This window comes from Mastomys coucha, unplaced genomic scaffold (assembly GCF_008632895.1).
Source record: "Mastomys coucha isolate ucsf_1 unplaced genomic scaffold, UCSF_Mcou_1 pScaffold21, whole genome shotgun sequence".
NCBI classification, from domain to species: domain Eukaryota; kingdom Metazoa; phylum Chordata; class Mammalia; order Rodentia; family Muridae; genus Mastomys; species Mastomys coucha.
The window spans coordinates 56,082,716-56,096,357 of NW_022196904.1; the positions used below are offsets into that span (position 1 = coordinate 56,082,716).

The 13,642-nt window shown below is 45.6% G+C and overlaps 1 protein-coding gene across 2 annotated transcripts in view; it reads left to right on the top strand.

Annotated features, from left to right (window-relative positions):
* The window catches only part of Pcsk6 (proprotein convertase subtilisin/kexin type 6), a 190,090-nt gene that overhangs the window by 45,323 nt on the left and 131,125 nt on the right, over positions 1 to 13,642 (top strand). For both annotated transcript variants that reach the window (XM_031386912.1, XM_031386913.1), the window contains exon 2: positions 761 to 865. In XM_031386912.1, the coding sequence (XP_031242772.1) occupies positions 761 to 865 (105 nt within the window). The remainder of the gene's footprint in view (positions 1 to 760; positions 866 to 13,642) is intronic.

Consider the following 13,642-nt stretch of genomic DNA (forward strand, 5'->3'; position numbering starts at 1 on the left):
GGTGTCTGTGTAACTTCAGTCCACCTGCATTTTCAAATTCTGCTTTTGAGGCCAGAGCTAGCCAGTGATGTATGTAATGCAGCCAGTGGCAGTGAGGATATAGACCTCTGAAAGCTACGTCCTCATACTCAAGAGTCACTTGATACTGGGCAAGTCCACATGACAGGGAGGGAGGGCATGAGCATCGAGCATTGACCATTCTTGAAGATGGGGGAATCAGGCCACAGGGCTTCTCACCGACGTAATGGAAAATTGGGACACCCCAGGGGGCTGCATGTTCTCATCTGACCTCTCACAGTCCTGGGGCAGATGGACCCGTGTGTTTTCTTTGGCTTCTCTGAGAGTGAGTGCCCATTCTTAGAGATTTTGGTTTACTCATAGTGTGGAAAGGAAGGGGAGTGTTTATAATGGATGTTTTGGTGCAGACCTGTCTTGACAGTAACTTCACTATCTCAGTGATACTTGACCCAAAATAAACACTAACTCGTGTCCAAAAAACTTGGCCACAGTAGTGTAAACTTAGACAATATTAACCAGTGAGATGTGTATGCTTCCTCAGAAACATTACCTCGGGTTGTTTATCTGAAAAGAACTATCCAAATCGTCCTTCCGGTTCTTAAACACTGACAGTGTGCCAGAGACACCGGTGGGCAGCAGGGCGGGGAGGGAGTCCCTTCTGGAAGCTGAGTTGTGGGAAGGAGGGCTTTTGAAACATCTTTGAGGTGTACTAGAGAATGATAACCTGCTTCATGTCTTGCAGATCGGAAACCTGGACAATTACTATCATTTTTACCACAGCAAGACCTTCAAGAGATCGACCTTGAGCAGCAGGGGCCCCCACACCTTCCTCAGAATGGACCCACAGGTACACACCTCCAGGCAGGATTCCTTCCCAAGGATGAGAGCATCCCGCTCTGCCCTCCTCAAAGTATACCATAATGGGTTTCTAGTCTCAAAAATTAATTTCTGTATTTACAGTGAATAAAAGGTAGCAGAGATAGAGCAGCATGTCAAATCTGCTAAATGCTCTCATTTTTTGTATCTTTATCAGACTTGAAAAAATACTTGACTTTAGTTAAAAATGTTGAAATCTATCAATATTTTAAAAATGAGTAGTGCTTGGGAGATATCTCAGTGGTAAAGCCCTTGTTCAGAGTGCACAAGAACTTGGGTATACCCCAATATGTGTGTGTGATTCTTACCAATAAACCAAATCCTTAAAGCAAATATTTAATAATGAAATTAGTGATCAGGCAGGGAGAGATTTTTCTGGTTATTACAATACATATCATTTTTTTCTTTTTCTTTTTTTTTTTTTTTTTTTTTTTTTTTTTTTTTTTTTTTTTTTTTTTTTTTTTTTTTTTTTTTTTTTTTTGGTTTTTCGAGACAAGGTTTCTCTGTATAGCCCTGGCTGTCCTGGAACTCACTCTGTAAACCAGGATGGCCTTAAACTCAGAAATCCACCTACCTCTGCCTCCCAAATGCTGGGATTAAAGGCGTGTACCACCGTTGCCCGGCTACAATACATATGTCTTAATGGTTGCCATTGACTTAAATACTGGAGCAGTAAGTATGACTCCTTAAAATTTTGTGTGATCTCTTCTTCAGGCTTAAGTAAATCAGTTTGAAGTTTTTGTGTAATGCGTGTTGACTGGGTCGGGAACGTATGCTTCCTTTCTACCTGTATTTGAAATTAATGTTGGTAAATTTCAGTCAGCAGATACATGGTAAAGATTGCAACTGCACAGGAGGCTGATGGGCCTCGCACAGGTTCATTTATTCAGCAGGTACTTTTTAAATACCTGCTGTGTGGCTTATTCTGCCTCCAGCAAGGGCAGCAAAGCTGGCAGCCAGGCTGGCCAAAAATGAAGCAACACATCTGGTCACAGCACAAGCTGTAAGGGAAAAGGACGTGCATGTGAGAAACACTGCTAACCACAAGGAGGTGTGGCCACTGATAGGTAGGCCACTGTGTTTTTAAACATAGTAGTCATCTCATCTTAAAAGCAATGCTTGAAATGCCAGTCTGAACTCACTGACTGGCACACAAAATTATTTCAGCCATTTCCAGAGAATGTTTACAATAGTTTCCGTGGAAGAACAGGTTTTTGATGTTACCACAAACCACTTCATTGACTACAGGGTTCACTGTGTTGACAGCTGGAGGAGGAGAGAGAAACAGTCCCTCCCTGGACACAGTGATGAATTACTCTGCTCTGGGCTATCGCTCTATGGGCATTCTGGTTTGAATGTAGTTGAAGTAGCCCCCAACTCATGTAAGTGGGACATGGAAGGCAGAGATCCTGAACGTATTTGTGAATTCATTTTGTAGGTTGGTGGATGAGAAGGTGAATGGATGGACGGACTGATGGATAGATAGAAGGATGGATGGATGGATGGATGGATGGATGGACAGACTGATGAAGGGGTGGATGAGTGGCTGAATACATGGGCAAAATGGGTTTATGGGAGGGCAAGTGAGTGGGTGGGTAAATGTACTACTGATGGAGGGATAGATGAGTGGATGGATACATGACTGATGGATGCTTGGGTTGATGAATAGGTAGATTAGTGGGTGCATAGGTGAACAGATGGGTAAACACAAGACTGGATGAATAAATACAAAGATATAGATAGAGGACATTCTGCTAATTCTGTTATTCCCTCCACAAGGAAAGGAATGTAATGTTTCTTGGCAGAATTTTATGTGTCTGGGCATTTTAAAGCATGCCACCTCACCTAATTACATGGGGTTATAATTATATCTACTTGTGGTCACCATACAGAACATGAAGAAGTGTTTTTCAGTGGAATGAGGGCATTCCCTTCCCTTAGGAAGCCAAGCCATAAGCATAGCTGCTCACACTTCCAGAATGGGAGTAATTAGTGAAGGGTGAGCAGAGCTCGTCCTCAGGGCCAATAGAGAAGGGCAGCTGGGACCATTGCTGTCTTAGGGGAAAGGCGAAGCTAAGAGAGAAGTTAGTATCACATCACCCTGCTACAGTTTCACTCTGAGCAAGCAGTGGATACGTCCTGAAAGGCAGCATGCTTTCTCTTCATCTGAAATCTCCAGCATCTTCAAATTCCTACCTCTCAGGGAATTAAAAAATGGGCCAAGTATTTGTATGGAAAATTCTCTGACATGGAGGCTCTTTGCTAAGACACTTGGCCCCCAATCCCCTTCAAGGGGGCTTCCAAGGATTAAAACTGCTTCTTGGGCTGGTGAGATGGCTCAGCGGTTAAGAGCTCCAACTGCTCTTCCAGAGGTCATGAGTTCAAATCTCAGCAACCACATGGTGGCTCACAACCTTCGGTAATGAGAAACAAATAAAGAACCTATGGGCCTGAGCAAGCAGAGCTGGAGCAAGAGGGAGAAAGGGAAGGGGAGGAGGAGGGGAAACTGCTTCTTGATTAGTCAGACAAATACAGAGTCAAGATAGGAGACATACAGAGAATGCTTTGTCTTCTGTTTTAAACCTTTGTGGTTTGTTTGGGTTTCAGGTACTGGGGCTTGAACCTAGGGCCTCCTATATAAAAAGCAAGTGAGCAACCACTGAGCTATGTTCTCAGCCCCCTTTTATATTTTTTATTAGTAAACAAAGTCTAGAGAACTTGCCTTGGTAGAACTTTTGATCCTCCTGACTCAGCCTTTTGAGTAGCTGAGGTTATAGACCAGAGCCACCAGTCCTGGAAGTTTTCAACCTTCCCAAGGTTCTTAGCTGGGCGTGTCGTCTTTTTCAAAAAAACGTGAACTGAATGATTGTGGGATGCAGAGCTGCTCAGTAGTTCTCATACTGGTGAGGCCTCGGTGATGCTGGGGCAGAAGGCTCATGCATGGGCCTTGCAGGCCGGGTGGCAGGGCCATATTCCCAGCGGTTCCCGTGGCTGGATGCCCTACACCTCAGCTGTTGTATGCAACAGCTGAGCTGGTCTGTTGATGCATGCTGAGTGTGTTGAAAGGAGTGTGTTCAGTTTGGGTCTCCCCGAAAACTGTTCCCCAAGGAGTAGTTGTATCATTTTATTTGAGCCAAGGACTCATTCTGTATCACAGGCTGGTCCCAAAGCCACTTGATAGCCCATGGTGACATAGAATTTATGGCAAGCCTCTTGCCTCAGTTTCCCAAATGCTCACAGCCGTGAGCCACCACACCCTGCGGTTGTATCCTGCAGTAAGCAGAAGGAAGAACAGACTTCCTAGGGCAAGGCTCTGGCAGTTAGCTTTTTCCAAATAAAAACCCCTTTTACCTAGTTTCTTGGTTCCTGGCAGGGCTGCCATCAAAGCACCCTGCCAATAAAAAATAAAGAGGAAGAAGGTGAAAAGCCTGGCTGCCCCAGCCCTGCCTGAGACCTGCCAGTGATTGGCCAATTGTCTCTCTCAGTTCTAATTAAAGCTCCAACCCCGGGGGAAGCATGTAGACCAATTACGAATTCTGAGCCGCAAATGGAATACCTCTGTTTACATAGTCCGGTTTTCAGGCAAGCCAAACGAATTCTCTGTCCATCTGATGCATATTTACTTTACCCCGTCATTTCCAGTTTGATGAAGTTAGCTGTTTCATAGAATTATTTAGTACTGTCCCTTATCAGAACCATTTTCTTCCGTTAGCCTTTTATGATACCCTTAGACTTGGAAAGGCCTATAATTAATATTATTAACAAAAGGAAAAGATGGGGCTGGTGAGATGGCTCAGCAGGTAAGAGCACCGACTGCTCTTCCGAAGGTCGTGAGTTCAAATCCCAGCAAACCACATGGTGGCTCACAATCACCCATAATGAAATCTGACGCCCTCTTCTGGTGTGTCTGAAGACAGCTACAGTTTACTCATTTATAATAATAATAAATAATCTTAAAAAAAAAAAAAAAAAGGAAAGGATCCAGAGACATTGAAATGAAGTTGCCCATGTGCTGGAACGACCAGTTATAGGGCTTAGGATGAAGTCCAAGCGAATACAGATGGCATTTTATTTTAATTACCTTCGGTTTCTGTTGTATCAAAGCAGTTTAATGAGTGATGGAATTTACAGTCCACCCCAACATCATACAAAACGGATGGAGTTTACATTTGTTTAAACAAAACACAAGGGAGAGTCAGCGAAGGAGAGATGCTTGTCTTTATTTACACACAGACACATACACACACGGCACCCCTGCTAGGCAGCTTCCTACGCTCATCCTCTTCCGGCTTCTCTGTAGGCCAGCACTGCCTTTGCGTTCTTTTACACATAACATATACGTTATTTTATGTGTATGAGTGTTTGCCACCGGCATGCAGTTCCTGTGGAAGCTAGAAGAGAATATGGGATACCCTGAAACTGGAGTTTTCAAAATACAGAGTTACCCTGAATCTGGAGTTGTTAGCCAACTAGGAATTAAGCTCAGGTCCTCGGGAAGAGCAGTCAGTGCTCTTAACTGCTGAGCCATTCCCTTCTGCACGTTCTTAATTAACCTTTGCATGATTTCCTCTTAAAGGGGCCATTTTGCTTTGCTTTACTGATCAGCCCCATCACAGGGAAAACACCCTACTTGCTCCCAGTGTGCAGTATCGGTCACTGGGTTTCTCTGAAGGCTGTCATCTGAGCAAAATGAAACCATTTGTTTTTAACTTGTTCTTCTGCTAAACGTCTGCAGACGGGCAGATGTTACAGAAGCCTCAGCCAATAGCTGAAAGGGCTCACAAATTTTTTAAAAATTACTCGTTCTGATTCTCTTCCAAGCTGGCTTATAGTGTAGACGCTGCTGCCTGTGTCTTCCAAACCTTACATTTTAGCTAGATGACTCTAGTTCAGCCCTTTCCTTTGGTTCCCAGCCAGCTGGATGATGGAAATGGAAAGATGGAGATGTTATTGGAGAGAGCTTCAGCGCCTGCTTCCGGGCTGTGGGGACCTTCTAGTTGGTGCCTCCTGTTGGGACTTACCGCTTCCCAGTTGCAGTGTGATTTCGGGGGGCTGCAGCAGGCATTCTACTTAGTGCGATGGGACTTTGACCCAGAGTTTAATCAGAGCTCAGGTTTCTTTCCAGCGGTGATGCAACATCTAAACAGATCTTTCCATTAACCACAGATGGAATTTTATCTGACAGTTTGTGTGTGAGAGCCGTTCAAATAGCAAACAAACAGAGAGTTCCTGGCAGATAGCAGCACAAGGACAGAGTGACCACTGTGGTCTCTGGGGCCAGTGGACTATGTAATGGCCAGGCTGCTCCTGCCCAGGATGGATCTGCCCACAGGGTAAAGATAGCGCTCTAGCACCCTGACTGGAGCTCTCACAGACTACCACTCTCTTCCCAAGCAGTATTGAAGACCGACCGCCCCAAGCTCGTGGCTGTCTCTCCATACTTTCAGCACAGCACAGCTGATTTCAGGTGCATGGCCGTCAGCAATTGGCAAAGGGTTTGAATTTTAAAGTGCACCTCAAAAGACAATGTTTTATAGTTTTACCTGCATATCTGGCACTTCTCAGTGGCATCAAAGGCCTCACAGCCTCAAAGAGAGGTACTCATTCTTGTTCTCTGGCTTGAGTTAGCAGCTGCGTCTCCATTGGTGGGGCCAGCCTTCTTCCTGTATTGCCCAGTCTACATCCTCATTTCTCTTACCTGGATTACAGCAATGCCCTCCAGGCTGTTCTCCAGTGAACCTCCTTGTTGCCTCTGACCCACAGCTAACCTCTCCACTGGTTCTAAGGAATCCTATGAAACACCCTGTTGCCACTGTCCTGAGTGGGTTGTTTTCCCACCTCTGGGCTTCTTGTGGCCTCGGGAGCCCAACCACACCAGCTTTTGTAGTACCCCCTGATGACTTCACGCTCCACTCCTGTTCAGCCTTTGCACAGGTCGCTCCCATCTCTCCGCATCTTTCTCTCTCTGATCTCAAATATCCCTGCTACCAGGGAGCCAGTGGTTTGATCAACATCCTCAGGGCATGGTCTGCTCTTCCTACAAGTTGTGTATTGTGTTCTAGATTTAGCCTGGAATGGGTGCACACCACAGTATTTGATAGCAACAGCAATCACAGCTCATAGTTTGCTTAGGATCTGGGTTGGTGACAGAAACAGAAGTGGCAGGGAGCTGCATAGGGTACCTTTGAGTTCTAGAACGGGCTGGGGAGCACATCCAGTGTGCTGCGACTGATAAAACCAATGGAGAGTAGTGGGAAGGCAAACCAACCAGATTGATGGATTCTCTTGGGAAGAGGAGCTTGGTCACTGAAATACGATTCCTTCTCAACAAAACAGAAAGCTGTTGAGAGCCAAGGCCCCATCTCGTTTGTTTTTTATCCCCTCGCAAGCCCAGCAGTCGCCCAGTAAAAGCTAACAGATGCCAAATAAATGTTTATTGAAATGTCTCTCAATTTTCACAGGCCAAGCTTGAACATATAATGGCTACCTGTCTTCATTTGCATATCAACTGCTTTCTATCTAAATGTTTTAGATATAAATTGTTGTTCACCCTAATTCGGTGATCATAAAACCCACATGGGAAGCTGAGTGGGGAAAGCCTCATCGCATGCTGCTAAAACCAAAATGATAGACAAGGAAGTGTGGACCAGTGTCTGCTAAAGTCATTGTGACAAAGGGTCACAGACTGAATAACAGATACCTACCTGTGCCTAACAATCACGGAGGCTGGGAGGTGAAGGAGAAGGTTTCGGCTGGGTATTTCTGTGAGGTTTTTTGCACATGGCTGTGTTCTTTCTGTGTCCTCGCATGGACTCCCTCTGTGCACATCTGTGTGCTAATCTCATATGAGGACATCAGTAATAGTGGATGAAGGCCTACCCTAATGACCTCACTTTAATTCAATTTGTCTCTTTAAAGACTGTCTCCAGAGGCTGGGGTGTGGCTCGTTGGCAGAACATTTGCCTAACATGTGTGAGGCCGTGGGTTTGAGCCCCACAGTCTCGTTCTGAGATACAGGGGGTTAGGATTTAACATGAAGTAGAGCAGTGGTTCTCAATCAGAGGGTAGAGCGACCCTCTCACAGGGGTCGCCTAAGACCATCCGAAAACACAGATATTTGTATTATGATTCATAGCAGTAGCAAAATTACAGTTATGAATTAAGAACAAAAATAATTTTATGGTTGGGGGTCACCATAACATGGGAACTGTATTAAAGGGTTGCAGCATGAGGAAGGTTGAAAACCACTGCTCTAGAGGGAGACACAGTTCAGCCATAACAATCGACCCAACTGGGTTGTGGCTGCAGGCTATTCTCAGTGACTGTAAGCCAGTGACCAACAATGGGGAAACTGTACTGTCTGTGTCCTTCTGCAAAGTGAGAAGTAATTTAGGAATGGATGGACAGCTTCCATTTCCCAAAGCACCCACGGACATACTGCTCATGTGACCATCTGGTAAAGCCAGGGTCTTCCAAACTGAACTCAAGAAATGGCTTCTATAGTGTTTTTCTGTGGCTGCAGGCAAAGCAGTGTGTGTGTGTGTGTGTGTGTGTGTGTGTGTGTGTGTGTGTGTGTGTGTGTAGAGGAGAGGGTTGCTTCCCTGTGTGCCTTGATAATGCGAGAGGGTAATGATGGTAGGATTCTAGGCTGAGTTAGAATACATTATATGTCCTGGGTTTCCTAACTTTTTCCCACTGTCTACTGCCATCGCTTTCCTGTTGTGGGTGTACAATAGGCATAGCATTCTGGCATTCCCTCCATGCAAACCCCAAGCAGAAGAAGTGTACCACTGCAGGTGGGCTCAGGCATCCTACAGAGACCAGCTTAAATGAAGCCAGTAACCTATGGCAACAATTCTCCTGTCCTCTAAAGAGGTGACAGCTGTCACTCCCATGCCTTACACACACAATTCTCCTGTCCCCAAAGAGGTGACAGTTGTCACTCCCATGCCTTGCACACACATTTCTTCTGTCCCCAAAGAGGTGACACCTGTCACTCCCATGGCTTACATACACAATTCTCCTGTCCTCTAAGCTGTCACTCCCATGCCTTGCACTTGCAGAGAAAACCCTTTCGTCCCTATGAGCCTTGTTTTCACCTGCCACTGTTTCACTGAATCCATGAGTTGTATTTCCTTCATCTGACATAGTACATTGTTCTTAGTTTAAACTGTCACAGTGAGCAGACAACAATTTTTTTCTTTAGAGAAAAAAGGAGAAGGGCAGAGGAGACAGAGTTAGGAGATATGGAAAAGCTAGAAGTGGTGGCACATCTCTGTCTTCTCAGAATATTCCAACAGTGAGGGGACCAGATAGGGATGTGTAGATGGGAACAATACTACAGAGAACACCAACGCCTTACCTACAGTTAGCCATCAAACTCTAAATAGCAAGGGACCTTTAGTCTACTGGGAAATGTGGGTAGCATCGGAGAATGAGAAGCAGAATGGCGGTACAAACCAAGCACAGTTTCTTAATGTTTAAAATTTATTCTTCAGTAAATATGCATGCTTTTCCTTTTATGTTCTAGATGAAGAAGATGGAAAGGAGGGGCAGAGGTCTGTCTCTTCAAGGTTTACTCCATGATCCTAATCACAATGGGAATGAGGTGCCTTTGACACACCAGTCAAGGCTATAGAGAGCAAAAGCACATGCCCATTTCTGTTGGATTCCCTGAAGTCCCAAGACTCTTGCCACTCCTTTATGGAGCCTGGCTTTACTTCCCCCCAGGTCCTGCAACCATTGATGAACACTATCCTCACCTAACTCTCTATGTAGCCTCTTGTCGAGCTCTTCAGCAGGCTGAATGTTGGTATTTGGAGCAGTTATCATTGATGGAGACAACATGTGATCACACCGTTGAGTGCAAAGGCTCAGAGACGGGCTGGCCCGGCCCACACACATTTATGTTTTGGAAACTAAAGCCCCGGCAGCATGTCAGGTGTCTACCCAAGCTTATTTCCTACGGCTGCTCCCCTCTGCTGGAGGGCTTTGGGATCTGATGGTTCCTAGACCCTGGGAACATAGCCTCTGACTCCTCTACTGATTTGCATGGCGTGTAATCAGGCTACCTTACCATAGAGAAGCCCCTTTGTCCTTTTACACGTACAGACTAGAGCATACTTCTCTTTGAAGCGAAAAGGCACAGGGAAAGGAGAGATGCCAGGAGCTGTCGCCTTTGCACTGGGTACAGCTGTGTATGGAGCACAGACTCCGAATCCACTCAAGATTCAATAGAGACCCTCTTCTGAGTGCTTTAAAAACGTTTACCAGCTTGGTTCTAACGCGTCCCTCTCCCTGATGTACTGTGTAGGAGCCTTCAGTACAGAGGCCTCTGGGAATGTCCTTTGTCACCTTAGCTCTCTCCACACCACAGATGGACCCTAAGCTCCCTTATGGGAAGGGGGCTCCCTGAGGAAGCTTGCTGGGGTTTCTGAGGACACAACACAACACAACCCTTCTGGGCAGGAAAGGACTCCACAGCAAAGCCAGTAGAGTTTTGTGATCTCTTTGTCAACACCATCACATGGGAGGATTTTTCAAAACAGCCCTTTGTTGCTTATGACACCCAGGACCAGTGTGTCAACCAGGCTTCTGGTCTGGCAGTGTGCCTCTGGCTCCCAGAAGAGCAAACAGCTAGTGCTGCCTCCGGGACTATGTGAACCAGGAGGCAGTATCAGTGGCTCTTGATGCCTGCAGGCCGTTTACTGCACTCCCTTCAGGGTCTCCCACGCTCCCCACCCCGCCCTCTGCTTCTAGGTCTCTGCTTGTTTGTGTGGGCTCCTGTGACTCTAAATTTTATCTCGTCTTACACAGGAGGACAGTCTAGGGAGGCTGGATTTTAACTTGACTTCTAGCACAAAGTTGGACATGGGCTGCAAAACAAAGCACAGAGCTGGTGAGAGGCTCTGTGCTGGATCCTAAGCCATGTGCAAGGGCCACTGTTGATGTAACCCTGGGAAGAATATGAAACCTTCTCTACACCTAGAACTCTTTCCCAGAGCAAGGAATTTGTAGGGTAATTCTGGTATAGGCTTAGCAGGAAACATACAGAAGAGGAGCAAAGGGGAAAGGTCGGAATAAAGTTCAGAGACATCCAGACGCTTTGTATCTGTTTGTGGTTGCAGGATTGGTGTATGGCAGAGGTGATGTTTAGTAGCCTTGCTCCCATCTCAAATCACCTATTATTGATGTTACACAAAACAAAACAAAACAAAACAAAACAAATGTCATGCAGTAGTCAATACCGAAGCTAGGTGTGGGCATGCCAGAGCATGCCTAGGTTCTAGCATTAGTAGACTGGGTAGAGGGTCGTGAGTTCAAGGCCAGCTGAGCTTGAGTGAATTCTAGACTAGCCGATGCAACATAGTAAGACCTTATCTCAAAAGGAAAAGAAATCTATCTAAATCATATTTCCAATTCAGAAGTATGTTTGTAAAAGTCTGCGATTGGGCCGGCGGTGGTGGCGTACACCTTTGATCCCAGCACTTGGGAGGCAGAGGCAGGTGGATTTCTGAGTTTGAGGCCAGCCTGGTTTACAGAGTGAGTTCCAGGACAGCCAGGGCTATACAGAGAAACCCTGTCTTGAAAATCAAAAAAAAAAAAAATCTGCGGTTATTGCCTGGTCCTATTGCAGTGGCTCTCAACCTTCGTAATGCTGTGACCCTTTAATACAGTTCCTCGTGCTTTGGTGACCCCCAGTGAGAGAACTAGTTTCATTTCTATTTCTTAACTGGAATTTTGCTACTGGTATGAATTGTTTTTGTTTTTGTTTTTCGAGACAGGGTTTTTCTGAGTAGCCACTACTGGTATGAATTGTAATGTAAAATATATCTATGGTTTTGGATGGTCTTAGGTAAGCCCTGTCAAAGGGTTGTTTGACCCCCAAAGGGATCACAGCCCACAGGTTGAAAACCACTGTCTTACTGGTTTGGGCCTATGGCAGCACACAGCATAAAGGAAACAGGACAGAGAAGGCAGATTCTCCATGTGGCAGCTGGAGAACAAAGACTGGGAGGAAGGTCCAGGCCGATATTCCCTCAAAACACACACATCCCCACAAAAGTTATGAAGAACATAATTTCAACTAGCTCCCCCAACCCAGTGCTGTAGATGAAACCCTGTACATGCTAGGCCAGCAGTCTACCACTAAGCTACAATCCAGCCAAGACCCCACCTCTTAAAGGTTACACCATCTCTCAGGAGCACCACAGGCTGGCCACCAAGCTTTTACCATACTTGCAAACCGTAGCAGCCCCAATTCCATGCAGTCAGACATGGAGGCCAAGGTCATTCACACATAGGCTTACTTGAGTTTAGGACTTATTTTCCAAGTTTCTTACCTGCGAATGCGAAAGAGGAGTCAATATGTAATGTTGTCTCTTGCCATACATTTCTCACAGGGAGAGAGGTTGGCTACCTCACAGAGACACTATAAGACCACGAATGAAGCTTTAGTGGGAAATGATAGCCAAGGCTGCTGCCGTGACGACGTCCTGTGTGCACTGGTCCTCTGAGGAGGGTGCATATCAGACTCACAGCCTCATCATAAGACAAAATTCATTTTTTTTTTTGTTCCAACTTTTAAAGTCCCCACAGTCTTTCTCAGTCTTCACACAGTTTAAAAGTCCAGAGTCTCTTCTGAGACTCAAGGTAATCGTTTAACTACAACTCCCTGTAAAATCAAAAGTCAAATCATATACTTCCAACATACAATGCACAGAATATTTATTACCACCCTATAAGGGAGGAATAGGAGCATAGTGAAGAATACTGGACTATGGCAAAACTAGATCCCAGCAAAACAAATACACTACTTTCACAAGGTAGTAGAAATACTACCTTGTAGTTCTCCTTATAGCAGAAGCTTTACTAGGCTCTTTCCTTCAAGCTTTTCTGCTACTGACATACACTTCTCTCTTGGCTGGTTCCATCCCGTCTGCTGCTGCCTTTGGTAGGTGTCTAACAGCTACACCATCTCCAGTATCTTGGGATTTTCTCTGCAACCTCAGCTTCTTTTTCACAGGTTTATAAAATAGCCTTTCTTAGCCTCTTGCCCTCTAGGGCTCACAGAGAGATCCCTCTGCCACACAGTGCCTCAGTGGCTCTCTGCAGTCACAGGGGAGGAATCCATGACACTTTCCTTGAGTCCTTTACCACTCTAAAGCCAACAGCAAATGAAAGATGCTGCCAAGTTTGGCTGCCAGCTTGGGATGGCTCCTGAGCCCCTTGAATCACATTCACTTTTTGTTTCAGTTGCTTCCTAGGATCAGAAGGCACCATGGGTTCTCTGTCACCAGCTGGAAGCGTGGCAGGGTGGGGTCTTCCCGCTGAGGACATCCTTCCCTTTGTTCCAGTATACATCAGCCCTCTCCTTAATGACGTGGCTCTCCTTAACACTTACAGCCCTTCTTCCAGCACAGTAGATATGCACGAGAGTCATGAATAATCACCAAGCCATAGATTCAATATTATGCTTTGAAATCCTCTCTGCCAAAGAAATTGAGTCCATTGCTTTTTTTTTTTAATTTAGCCTCAGGCAAGTTCTTAGGACAAGGGCACAATCTAGCAGCCTGATTCTTCGCCAGTTATTGTAGGAATGGACTCTAGCCCAGTGCCTGGTGGTGTTGTTTCCCCATGACGAAACATCCTCATGGTCCTCACTGCTCTCAGCACTCCTGCCTTGCAGGCTTCTAGTGGAATGGCCTTTTAAGCTATGCTTGCAACATTTAATCTCTTTTCTATCCCC